Source organism: Amblyraja radiata, chromosome 16 (assembly GCF_010909765.2).
Source record: "Amblyraja radiata isolate CabotCenter1 chromosome 16, sAmbRad1.1.pri, whole genome shotgun sequence".
Lineage (NCBI taxonomy): Eukaryota > Metazoa > Chordata > Chondrichthyes > Rajiformes > Rajidae > Amblyraja > Amblyraja radiata.
Window position 1 is genome coordinate 2,905,353 of NC_045971.1, and position 13,835 is coordinate 2,919,187.

The 13,835-nt window shown below is 43.5% G+C and overlaps 1 protein-coding gene across 1 annotated transcript; it reads right to left on the reverse strand.

The window, feature by feature from the left end:
• Positions 1-835: 835 nt before the first annotated feature.
• Positions 836-9,496, reverse strand: psmb3 (proteasome 20S subunit beta 3). The gene is made up of 6 exons (XM_033034886.1): positions 9,334-9,496; positions 5,701-5,885; positions 4,857-4,964; positions 3,978-4,155; positions 2,686-2,780; positions 836-1,293 (listed from the first exon to the last, which is right to left on the reverse strand). The coding sequence occupies exons 1-6, from the start codon at positions 9,334-9,336 to the stop codon at positions 1,245-1,247; spliced, it is 618 nt and encodes a 205-aa protein (XP_032890777.1). The 5' UTR covers positions 9,337-9,496; the 3' UTR covers positions 836-1,244.
• Between the last annotated feature and the right edge of the window lie 4,339 nt (positions 9,497-13,835).

The window sequence follows — 13,835 nt, forward strand, 5'->3', positions numbered from 1 at the left end:
ATCTTGGTTGGCGTGGTCAAGTTGGGGCGAAGGGCCGGTAATGATGCTGTATGACTCTGATTTACAACAAGGGGTTGTCCAATATAGGATTGAGGTGGGAAAGTTAATCGTTGAGGATTTGGAATTCTCTACCCTGGAGCACTGTGGATGCTTAAACACTAGAGATTTGATTAATATCCTGAAGGAAATGGGAGCAGGGAAAGGAAATGGAACTGACCCATGTCTTAGTGAATAGTGGGATACACAAGAGTTAAGATATAACCTGTTCTCTTCTTTTAATACTCCAGGAACCACTACAGCTGCCACTTTATACATGAAAAATGACTATAGTCCAAGCCACTCCACCCAGCAATCTCATCTCTGAAACAAAATTGTGGGTTAAAGTTTCACTCTTGGGGTTCAAGCTTGTCGCCGTTGAACGAGCAGAAGTGTTTTCAGATGAAATATTAACCCTGTCTCAGACGAATGAAAGATCAAATGGGCATATTTTATATAAGGGCATATAGATACAAAAGGCTGGAGTAACTCAGCAGGACAGGCAGCATCTCTGGAGAGAAGGAATGGGTGACGTTTTGGATCGAGACCCTTCTTCAGACTGGTTAGGGATAAGGGAAACGAGAGATATAGACATACGAGGACATGTTCACTCTAGTATCCTGGCCAGTATTTATACTGTACCAACATTTACTCAGACAGATGATCTGATCATTATCACAAAGCTACTGTACAGAAGCTGGATGCTGCATTTCCTGCAGTTGGACAGTGATCACCCTTTAACTTCATTGTCTGTAAAGCATGTAGCGATGCCTCGAGATCTCAGAAGATGATACATAAATAAAGTCTTTGTGTTCTTTTATTAATTCTGTAATGGGACATTTGTAGATTGCAGAATTCTGGCTTAGGGTTAGCAAACAACTGTTTTTTTTAAACCCTTTCCAGCACAAACTCACATATGCCATGTAACAAAAATTCAGAAAGCCTTATGACATTTTTCACTGTACACAACAGAAATACCAAAGTATTCTGCTTATAATCTACCTTGTTTGGAGAGCTAATTTATTTGTTTAAATTACACTCCTCTCTTATAAACAGAATGTTCTGTGACCAAGTAGAATGAGAGATTTACAATTGACTATATCAACTGAGTCACACCATATATTCTCAGTGTCCCAGAACAGAGAAAAAAAAGTTGTATGTTTTTAAGAAAAGGCTGTATTGCAAAGTTTGCTGAGGAATTTGAGTCTTTAATCCATGCGAGCCTTTAGTGTTCTGGTGGTAACCTTGTCCTTTTCACTGCAAAGAAAAAATATATAGGTTAGAGTGTGGAACATAACAATACAAACTGCAAATAATTGAAGCGACCTCCAGCTATATTATAAACTCTGAACCACAAAAACCACGCAAGGTAAAGGGCCTTTCCCACTTGGGTGTTATTTGCGCGTCATTTACACGAGATCAATTACGCGTCACGCGCGCGTGGTGACGTGCATTACGCACGCATGGCGAGACGTGGTGGCGTAGGCAGTGACGCGCGCGGTGCCCCAGGATTTTGGGATTCACGAAATCTTCATGTGCCACCTGCGTGACGCGCAAATGTCGCCCAAGTGGGACGGGCCCTTAACTAACAAAAGGAATAAAGGAGATTTTATTATTTTAAAATATATTCAGATATGCATGATTGTTATACCCAATTAAACTGAGGAGACAGTTAAACGCCACCCATACTGACTGACTGAAGAGAGTTTGATTTAGCTCTTATGGCTAAAGGAATCGAGGGATATGGGGAAAAAGCAGGAATGGGATACTGATTGTAGATGATCAGCCATGATCATTGAAAGGCGGTGCTTGCTCGAAGGGCCAAATGGTCTACTCCTGCATTTATTTTTCTATGTTTCTATGACACAATTAAGCCAGACCAAATCGGGATAGGGCCCTATTGATACGTCAACTATCCTTTTTCTCCAGAGATGAGTTACTCCAGCACTTTGCGTCTATCGTTGGTATAAACCAGCATCCACAGTTCCTTGTTTCTACTCGATAATTTCTTTCCCTGCCAGTCGTTAATAAACCAAATGGGTTTTTGCAAAAATAAAGGCATTTTCAGGATTCGATAAGAAATGGAAATAGGAAAATGATGATCACAGTGAATGGCGGTGCTGGCTCGAAGAGCCGAATAGCCTATTCCTGCGCCTATTGTTTATTGTAATTATGTATAGTCTTTCCGCTGACTGGATAGCACGCAACAAAAAGCTTTTCACTTTACCTCAGGGTACACATGACAATAAACTAAACGCCACTATCGATCGTATCTACCCCCACCTCCATCCCTGACAATAAGCCCTCCCTGTTTAGAAAATCATTCCCCCTCTCACCTTATAGCCATGCTCTCTGGTGTTACTCATTTTAGCCCTGGGAAAAAGGTTCTGATTGTCTACCTTGTCTATTTTTCTCTGTATTTTATGGACCTATCAAATCTCCCTTCAACCTCCGACGTTCCAGAGAATTTTGGAATCCGTCTCCATGCCCTGGCACTTAATAATTTAATTGTGTACAAGCACCTCAGATATATCCTTTCCCTGCTGCTTTAAGATCTGCCAGCTGGTAATTTTATGCCTGCCATGAACAGCTCACAAGGAGTTAGTTAGCAGAAAACCAACAGCTTGTGTAAAGGTATTCCATACTTACATAACGTGAACAATGACACCCATTCCAGACACGGCATCTCGATCCACTGCATTCAGCATGGCCTGAGATATTGTTTCAAACAGGTCTTCTGCTTGCTGAAATCGAAACGTGGATTTAGTAGGTAAAATGAAACAGAAATGTTTAAATACCCCGTCCCGACCCGCCAGTGAATGCCTGCATCCCACAGCAGCCGGCAGATCCATCCCACCGGACTCGGTCCATAACTCAAGGCGTGCGTAACCCAGAGGGCCTGTAAATCTTCAGTATTTTACTTTAGGAATACAGCACAGTAACAGGCCCATTGGCTCACCCCCGCCAACCAGCGATCACCCGTACACTAACAATAAACGCCACTTGACATAGAGGGAGTACAGAGAAGGTTCACCAGACTGATTCCTGGGATGTCAGGACTTTCATATGAAGAAAGACTGGATAGACTCGGCTTGTACTCGCTAGAATTTAGAAGATTGAGGGGGGATCTTATAGAAACTTACAAAATTCTTAAGGGGTTGGACAGGCTAGATGCAGGAAGATTGTTCCCGATGTTGGGGAAGTCCAGAACAAGGGGTCACAGTTTAAGAATAAAGGGGAGATCTTTTAGGACTGAGATGAGAAAAACATTTTTTACACAGAGAGTAGTGAATCTCTGGAATTCTCTGCCACAGAATGTAGTTGAGGCCAGTTCATTGGCTATATTTAAGAGGGAGTTAGATGTGACCATTGTGGCTAAAGGGATCAGGGGTTATGGAGAGAAAGCAGGTACAGGATACAGAGTTGGATGATCAGCCATGATCACATTGAATGGTGGTGCTGGCTCGAAGGGCCGAATGGCCTACTCCTGCACCTATTGTCTATTGTCTAATAATTTCCTATTAGTTTGACTTGTGGAATGGGACAGAGCAAGATTCTGGGGCACTGTCTTGTCAGCTGTCAAGTGTTACCGCAAACTGTTATCTGGAACTTTTAAAACTAAATTCAAGACCCTGTTATCACAGGATGCCCCCTTTAATCCAGGAGGCTTGCTTTCAATTAATCCCGCCCATTCGTCAGATGAATGACAACATTACACAGGAAACTGTACAGCTGCAACTGGGGATAATTAAACACGGCTGCCTCAGAATTGAATCCGTATTACTCACTTAAAAAGAAGTACCACCAGCTGAAGGTCAGAGAGAGACCAAAAATAACTTGATTTGGGCTTTGTCGAAGTGGATGAAGCCAGCAGAGTTTATATTTGCCCAAGGTAATAAACAGGTCCAAGTGCCAAAGCCACAAGGGCAGGAAGGACTCACCATGTCGGGCTCCCACAGCGATTCGCACATGCCGTACATTTGTTCCGCGCATGTCCCGCTGACCACAAAATCTTCTGTCTCCATTGGACACCCAATTAAGTCGAGCGAACAGATAAACGGTTGAAATGTCTTTGGGTCGAGACCCGCGATTACTGGTTCAACGTAGTATGGGCCAAATCTGTGGGAGAATGAGAAATAATTATGAAAACGTTAATCAAACTATAAAAGGTTTGTTATTATTAATTGGGAATATCATTCATTAAGAATAAGGGGTAAGCCATTTAGAACGGAGACGAGGAAACACTTTTTCTCACAGAGAGTTGTGAGTCTGGAATTCTCTGCCTCAGACGGCGGTGAGGCCGGTTCTCTGGATACTTTCAAGAGAGAGTTAGATAGGGCTCTTAAAGATAGCGGAGTCAGGGGATATGGGGAGAAGGCAGGAACGGGGTGCTGATGGGGATGATCAGCAATGATCACATTGAATGGCGGTGCTGGCTCGAAGGGCCGAATGGCCTACCCCTGCACCTATTGCGTCTATTGAGAAACACAGAGAGACGTCACTGAAGCGCTGCAGCCCAGAAGTGACTCCAGGGGTGATAGACAACTAATGCTGGAGTAACTCAGCGGGTCAGGCAGCATCTCAGGAGAAAAGGAATAGGTGAAGTTTCGGGTCAAGACCCTGCATCAGATTCAGTCTGTTGTGCCTGCTGCAAGTAAGAATTTCATTGTTATGTTTTGGTACATATGACATTGAAACACTCTTGGCTCTCTCACACTACAGGAAGTAAAGCCCTGGCCTATCAAGTCCGAACATAACATTTCAAAATAGGGCAATATTACACAGCATAAATTCAAACACTTCACAAGCAATTAACCTACCGTCGCTCGTAAAGGAGGTTTGAAACCATGCTCATAAACGTTTTGGGCTTGATCTGTCTGCCTTCTTTTAGTTCATAGAGGTTCAACCTGAACTTGAGACGTTGTGAACTGGAAAACAAAAATGGGAGAAAGATTAAGAGCGGTGGGCGATTTCAGCTCACAGAAGTGGATCTAGATCATTAGCATTTTGGAGGGGCCCCCGATTTGCCTGCAGTCAAATGGTCCATTGCTGGCTGAGCAAGAGGTGATAATGAAAGAATAAATGGAGGCGGACAGTGGAACCGGCAGGACTGACGACCAGAGGACATAGGTTTAAGGTGAAGGGGTTAATAGGAATCTGAGGGTAGCTTTTTCACACAAAAAGGGTGGTGGGTGTATGGAACAAGCTACCAGAGAAGGCAGTTGAAGCAGGGACTATCCCAACCTTTAAGAAACAGTAAGAAAGGTACATGGTAGGACAGGTTTGGAGGGCAGGTGGGACTACTGTAGCTGGGACATGTTGGCTGGTGTGTTGGGCCAAAGGGCCTGTTTCCACACTGTATCACTCTATGTCGACTGGGGTGCGGGAGGGGTGGAGAGAGAGGGAAAGCAGGGGTTACTTGAAATTACAGGTCAATATTCAAATCACTGCATTGGAAGCTGCCCAAGTGAAATACGAGGTACTATTCCTCCAATTTGCGCTTGGCCTCACTCGGACAATGGAGGAGGCCCAGGGCAGAAAGATCAGTGTGAGAGTGGGAAGGGGAGTTAAAATGTTTGGCAACCGGGAGATCACAAAGGCCGCAAGGCGGACTGAGCGTAGGCGTTGAGCGAAACGATCGCCCAGTCTGACTCGCATACTTACACTGTCTGCACGTCTGTGCCAAGACCGGCCAGTCCAATGTATAACCAGTCGCCCATTGGAAAGATTTTCTGGAAGTCAGTTGTCACCGTCTGCGCCTGAATCCCAAACCGTCTGTCAGCTGCAATTGCCACACAGTTCTTGCCCCTCATAGCCATCACAGCCCCACCATTATATGACATGTGCGACTGTGGGAAAAGCAAGACATGCACTAGTTAGGAATCCAGTGGGTTTTAACAAACAATAATATCGGAATAACAATGTTGTAAATGTCAATTTTTGTGTAATTAGGGATGGCGTTCTGTAAAATCTATAGGCTGAAATTTCACAGGTTACACTTCCTGGCAAAATATGAATAATGTCTTAGATTAAAGGAAAGGATTGGGGTGGCACAGTGGCCCAGCGGTAGAGTTGCTGCCTTGCAGAGGCAGAGGCCCTTGTTTGATCCAAGCTACGGGTGTTGTCTGTACGTTCTCCCCGTGACCTGCGTGGGTTTTCTCTGGATGCTCCAGTTTCCTCCCACACTCCAAAGACGTGCAGGATTGTAGGTTAATTCGCTTTGGTAAAGATTGTAAATTGTTCCAAGTGTGTAGGTGCTAGTGCACGGGTGATCGCTGGTTGGCACTGACTTGGTGGGCCGAAGGGCCTGTCTCCGCACTGTAACTCTAAACTATATCTGAATGAAAATTTTGCGAATGTCAATTTTTTTGTAATTAGGCACGACTTTCTGTAAAATCCATTGGCTGGAGTTTTATGGGTCATATTTCCTGGCAAAATACTTCTAAAAAGGTTATCAAAATGAATCATGTCTTGGATTAAAGGAAGGGATCGGGGCGGCACAGTGGAGTTGCTGCCTTGCAGCCCCATTGTCCCTAGTATGTAGGATAGTGCTAGTGAACAGGGTGATCGCTGATCGCCATGGACTGGGTGGGCCAAAGGGCCTGTTTCCGCATATTCTCCAGAGTCTAAATAAAAAAAGAGGTGCTATTATTCAGACAGAAGCTAAAAATTATCTCTCTAATTATGCAGCTAACTGCATTAAACCAATGCAATTGATAGTAAACTTCAATGAGATTGGTACAGGGACGTTAAAAAAAAGTCAAATACAGGAGCCAAAATATCCTTCTATTGGAGGAGAGTAATTATCAAACTAGAAAACAAGTTAACAACTCTGGACATGATTCACACAAAATGGTCCCAGAAATATGGCCGACTCTTGCGTACTGTCTCAATGTAATGCACTATTCTTACATTCTTGTGTAGGAAGGAACTGCAGATGCTGGTTTAAACCGAAGATAGACACAAAAAGCTGGAGTAGCTCAGCGGGACAGGCAGCATCTCTGGAGAGAAGGAATGGGTGACGTTTCGGGTAGAGACCCTTCTTCAGACCAGTTGGGGCTGAGTTACTTTAGCTTTTTCAGTCTAATTTACATTCTTGTACCTGTACATAAGTGTGATTGAACCTACAGATAATAAGAATTTTACTGAACTGTAAGCAAAAAGGGGATTTTACTATATCCAGGTACTCCAGGTACGTGACATTAAAGTAATATTGAATGAAGTACCTTTGAACCAAGTTGACAACAAAAACTTCAAGGAACTGACATTACCTAAACTGTAAGTATAGAGTACTTAATCCATTTAAGCACATACCAACCAGAGTATATTATCTAACAACATAAATAGATATTATTATAACAAAATGATCACGGAGCGGGATCCCTCGCCGGGGATCCCTGGAGAAGAGCTCCGACCACTGGCCGCAGCCTACAACATCTTGAAGCCGCGGTCTGCGGTGTTTCTAACCGCGGCGCGGTGGGGAGTTAGATCTTCAACCGCCAGCTTGCGGCCTACATCATCCTGAAGCCGCGGTCTCGGGTAGGGAAGCAACGATTCTGGACTTACCTTGCCTGTACATCTGGCCACCCGCAGCGGCGACTGCGGAGGTTTGTGGTCCCGACCACGGGGGAAAATGGAGGAGGACTGACTAAACTTTGTGCCTTCCACCACAGTGATGAATGCTGGGGTGGGAGATTGCAACCTTCACGTGGTCCGCCCTGTTTCGACGAATGCAATCAACCCGACGTGCACAATCAAATAAAATCAAATAGAACAAGTTGTCCTACAACTTTAGGCTGTGCACGCCATACGTAAGAAGAAGTGATGAATGCTGTGGTGGATGTTTTGTGATAAATTGTATTGTGTATTGTGTGTTCTTTTTTTATTGTACCACTGCTGGCAAATTAATTTCACTGCACTTTATTGTGTATGTGATGAATGAATCTGACTATTGACAATGTACTATTGGCATGTGTGATAGTGGATTTCATGCATTGATTCAAGAATATTACATTCGGCACAGATTCACTAAATAACACATGAAGGCACTTAAATTTATAAAATGAAAGTAAATCAACTGCAAGTAATGGAAGTAACTGACGAGGAACATTTAGATCCTGAAGTTGTCTTAAGTTCTTAAATAGTTAAGCGTGCATATTCGGTTGCAGGCCAAAATTATCTCTCTAATGATGCAAGGAAGTTTTTTTTTTAAAGTTAACATACATTTGCCATAATTTTGTTTATAATTTAATGTTCACTTTATAATTTAATGTTAAATTTACTGTACAGAATCCCCCAGCACAAGATTTTCACACGGGATTGCACCGTGTATGGAACTGGCAGAACAATAAACCCCTTGAATCTGGAATTTTCTTCGGTTCTGGGAGAGCAATTGCGAAAGTGGAGGACAATTTAAAAAGAGGTTTAAAAAAAAAGAAGCAAATAACAGTTTAAAAATAACAGGAAAAAAAGGAAAACATAGAAAATAGGTGCAGGAGTAGGCCATTCGGCCCTTCGAGCCTGCACCGCCATTCAATATGATCATGGCTGATCATCCAACTCAGTGTCCCATCCCTGCCTTCTCTCCATACCCCCTGATCCCTTTAGCCACATCTAACTCCCTCTTAAATATAGCCAATGAACTGTGGCCTCAACTACCTTCTGTGGCAGAGAATTCCAGAGATTCACCACTCTCTGTGTAAAAAATGTTTTTCTCATCTCGGTCCTAAAGGATTTCCCCCTTATCCTTAAACTGTGACCCCTTGTCCTGGACTTCCCCAACATCGGGAACAATCTTCCTGCATCTATCTAGCCTGTCCAACCCCTTAAGAATTTTGTAAGTTTAGGGGCAAGAGGGGTCTTGACCCGAAACGTCACCTATTCCTTCCCTCCATGGATGCTGCATCACCTGCTGAGTTTCTCCAGCATTTTTGTCTACCTTCGCACATTCACTTTTTTATTAGGGAGACACAAGGAACAGCAGATGCAGAAGAAGGGCCCCGACCCTCGCCACTGCCTGTCCATTCCCTCCACAGATGCCGACTGACCCGTTGTGTCCCTCCAGCATTTTGTAAGTGAAGAAAAGATGCTAGTGGCACTAATTGAGGTCCAGGGGGTGGATCTGAGGGATCAGCTACTGAGATAAACGTCCTGTTGGACGATGGAAAAAACGGTGGAAGAAGTTAAAGTGGGATTGGGATGTGAGGCCTAACTCGGCCTGTGAGCCTGCGCTCGAGTTAACGCTGCAAATGTGGCGGGATGTTGTGTTTTAAGTCCTTTACACGTGTGATTACTCACCATTTCTGCGCGATTATGTCAGGCCCAGACGCGGTGGATGTTTCGGCTCCGGCAGCTGCGACTCGAGTTGGGAAAACAACCTCGAATGGACATAGAATAGAGAATTAACAAATCGAAAATGGAACTTGCACTTCCGGCCTCGGCCTGCCGCTCAACCCAACTTGCTTGTCCCGCCCCCCCCCCCACGACCCACGCTATTGGACGACAGCGGCCGGCCTCCGCCTCTCCCCGCTCTCCCATTGGTCGGTTGCGCTGTCACTCAAGGAGACCAGCAGGTTCGGTTGTCAGGCATGAGAGTGCGGAAAGTGAACGGAGGGGCCGGGTGGGTCTGCGCTGAACGCTGGGATACTGGAGGACTCGGCCCGGGCGACGAGGACAAAGCGAGTAATAGCAATAGCAATAGCAATAATTCATTCATTAATACTCATGGAATAGCAAAATATGACTTGGGAGGGGCAAACACCCACAATTAATCAATGAAAATAAGGAATAAACATATTTTTTTTATTATAGTATGCTTATTAAGAATAAGAATAAAATGTTATGTTATATTTTTAAGAAATAAAACGTCAAGATTTTTTCATTTCAAATGCCAAATGTTCACTTGGCTAGTGTAACGTGGTGCATTTTGGAATCGCAACTTGCGGCAAAGCGCATTCACTTCAACGCAGGGAATGAAGCATCCCGGCATAGATGCGTGGAAGGAAATTGTGTGTCATGATGATGGAAAACAAAGATACAAACAGATGAGCCAGTGTGATGTTGGAGAAGAGGAATTGTCCAACTGGTGGACACATTTAAATGCAGAATATCCCTTCCCGCTGCCTCAAAAAGGCTGGCAGCATCATCAAAGGACCCACACCATCCTGGCCACACACTCATCTCCCCGCTACCTTCAGGTAGAATAATAATACTAATATCTTTTATTGTCATTGCACATAAGCGCAACGAGATTTGGTATGCAGCTTCCAACCGATGTCATAACATAAATAACTAATACAATTTGGATTTAGATATCCCTAGAACATGGATTGTAAAAAGAACAGTAAAACAGTCAAAACAGTTCAACAGAAGGTACAGGAGCCCGAAGACTGCAACGTTCAGGTTCAGGAATAGCTGCTTCCCCACAGCCATCAGGCTATTAAACTCAACTCAAACAAAACTCTGAACATTAATAGCCCATTATCTGTTTATTTGCACTTTATCTGTTTTATTTATTCATGTGTGTATATATTTATGTAATGGTATATGGACACACTGATCTGTCCTGTATTCGTGCCTACTATATTTTGTTGTGCTGAAGCAAAGCAAGAATTTCATTGTCCGTGACACATGACAATAAAACTCTCTTGAATCTTGAATCTTGAATCTTATTTCCAGACGAGGAAGCCTAGGCATTATCGAGTAGGTAAAAAAAAATAATGACAGTTGAAATATTAACATCAGGCGAATCAGGACAGTGTTTTGGTATTTTTCATTACCTATAATTCAAAACGACCATGCTAATTGGTCTTAACAGTGAACATGATGTGTAGATACTGATGGTTTTACAAATACCATGAGATTTACAATTGAAGCTTACAAAAAGCTGGAGTGACTCAGCGGGTCAGGCTGCATCTCTGGAAAGAAGGAACGGGTGACGTTTCGGGACGGAGACCCTTCTTCAGTATGAAGCCAGACTTCGGTTTAAACCAGCATCTGCAGTTCCTATCCTACACATATTTATAATTGTCCTGGCTTCCTGATTTCCTTTTAAACCAGAATGATTTACAGAGAGCAATTATTCTCGCCGACCGCACCGATCCCATCGTTTTAAATTACTTGTTTATGTGTCTGTGAGACTGTATGATTTTTAAAAAATCAATTGTTTATGCAAAGCCGATAAATCATACATCTTAATTTTAGTGAGGCAGCATTACGTTGAACTAAGGGAGCTGCATGCTGTCGATATATTTGCTGAACCACTTCCCATGAAGAATGCTGGTGAAGGGAATGAAATAGACGCGAAGACTATGGCCACAGCTATGTGTAATACTTTGGCTTTTTGAATTCATTTGTGGCAGGGATAGGGACATTAATTGGAAAATGAAGCCGCATTCATAATCTTGGCTCTGATGATATGGAATATTGCATTCGCCCTGATCCACCTCTTATTGGCAATGTTTCGTTTTATTCTGTTTAGAGATACAGCGTGGAACCAGGCCCTTCGGCCCACCGAGTCCGCGCCGACCAGCGATCACCCCGTACACTAGCACCCTCCTACACACACTACGGACACTTTTACAGTGATACTAGGCCAATAAAGCTACAAACCTGTACAGCTTCGATGTGTGGCAGGAAACCGGAGATCCCGGAGAAAACCCAGGCGGAGACTCTCGACCCGAAACGTTACCCATTCCTTCTCTCCACAGATGCTGCCCGTCTCGATGAGTTATTCCAGCACTTTGTTTCGACCTTCAATGTAAACCAGCATCTGCAGTTCCTTCCTACATATTTAATCTTCATTTCCTGCACATGCATTGTGGGCCGAATGGTCTGTTCCTGTGCTGTACTCTTCTATGTTCTACGTTCTAAGATGTTTATCCCGAATAAAACCTCCCTTTAATTTAGAAGCAACTGTTCGGTGGGACTGTGGCACTAAATTATACCTTGATATCGGAAAATGATATTTCATTTGAGAATGTAATTGAATCTTTACATATTTAAACGCATTTAAGGTAACGAGGCATGCTTTTATTTTAACTAATTGTATGCTGTCGAGGTCTATTAATGATATTCGCGATATCGGGGGCAATCTGGTTTTGGATGGGCAACATACCCCGAGGAGGACTAGAGGGATTTAGGGATCAAAATCACTTAAATCCAAGGCGATAGCCATGGGCCTGCACACCAGAGCATTTTGGGGAAGGAAATGGCCTTTGTCACGGCTGTATTTTAAACTCAATCCTCGTTATTGATGTCAGGAGGCAGTGTAATTAGCCGGAGGGACTGGATTAGTCAAACTTGGAAACCCTCATTGGGGCCGGAGTGGGCAGGGGATGTGGGTGGAGATTTGTGGAGGCGAATCGTTTATGTTCGAAGCAGAGTCGGTGGATGCTGCGGTCTCCCTTTGAGTCAAGAGTCAAAAGTGTTTTGTTGTCATATGTCCCAGATAGAACAATTACATTTTTACTTGCAGCAGCGCAACACAATATGTTGAAGGGCCTCCACCCGAAACGTCACCCGTTCATTCTCTCCAGAGATGCTGCCTGTCCCGCTGAGTTACTCCAGCTTCGTGTGCCTATCTTCGGTTTGAACCATCATCTGCAGTTCCTTCCTACGCAGAATATGTTTGATATTACACGTTTTATACACATACACCATATTCTATCACAGTTTAATTTATCACGCTTCCCTGAAAAGTATAGTCCATTCTAAACAACCGGGTGGTTTGTTTGGCCCGGGATGTTTTAGAACCGCGCTGAGGGTTTGTGTTGAGGGAGTTCCCAACACAGTTGTTTAAAAAATGATAACTGATGTTCCTCCAGCCTATCCTGATGAAAGGATTTTTCAGTCAAAGACGAATTAGGGCCCAAATATTCACTGTGTGCTCCAATGTGTAACATGAATCATTTTTCAGGAAGAGAATTAGTTCCTCCTGCAGCCAGTTTTCCCATTCGGGTAAATATTCTGGATTAGACAACAGACAATAGACAATAGGCGCAGGAGGCCCCGTTCCAAGTCACCTTGAACCCCGCAATTCGGGTGGGAGAAGTCGCCGTTGCCGGTGCCTCGCACAGCGGTCTGAACCCAAAGATATGAATCTTGTAGTAATTTTCAGTGATTATCTTGCAATGGATATGTAATTAAATGGATCTGTTTGCACGATTTGTGAATGTTTAATAGTTGTCAGTGCTAGATGGCAACAGGAAGATGGGACCCTTCTTCAGACAGAAACGTCACCCATTCCTTCTATCCAGAGATGCTGCCTGTCCCGCTGAGTTATTCCAGCATTTTGTGTCTTATCTACCTACCCTCAGTGTAAACCAGCATCTACAGTTCCTTCCAACATGTGGCATTTATCAATAATGTATATACACTGTTTACTTTGTAGGCCTTAATGTGGACAATGGATTTCGTCAGACGCTGGTGTATACGAGAATAAATTGATATAAATCTGAATCTAAAAACTAATATAAGTCTAATTTTTAGATTCAGATTTCTATTACTTTATTGTCATATACATCACGGAACTTCGATATCAGACCAATCAAGCATTTATGCTTTCGTTGAAATTATACACTATTCTGGTGACTCTAACCCAATGATAATTCCTATATCAATAGAAATTTCAGCCCCAATGAAAGGTATATAGAAAATAGGTGCAAGAGTAGGCCATTCGGCCCTTCTAGCCAGCACCGTCATTCAACATGATCATGGCTGATCATCCAACTCGGTATCCTGTACCTGCCTTCTCTCCATACCCCCTGATCCCTTTACCCCGTTCCTGATTTCTCCCCATA

Coding starts and splice junctions, on each gene's coding strand:
- psmb3 (XM_033034886.1), bottom strand. Junction 4,156..4,856: donor AACCTCCTTTACGAGCGACG/GTAGGTTAATTG, acceptor ATTCTCCCACAG/ATTTGGCCCATACTACGTTG. Junction 1,294..2,685: donor GGTGTCATTGTTCACGTTAT/GTAAGTATGGAA, acceptor TTTTCTTTGCAG/TGAAAAGGACAAGGTTACCA.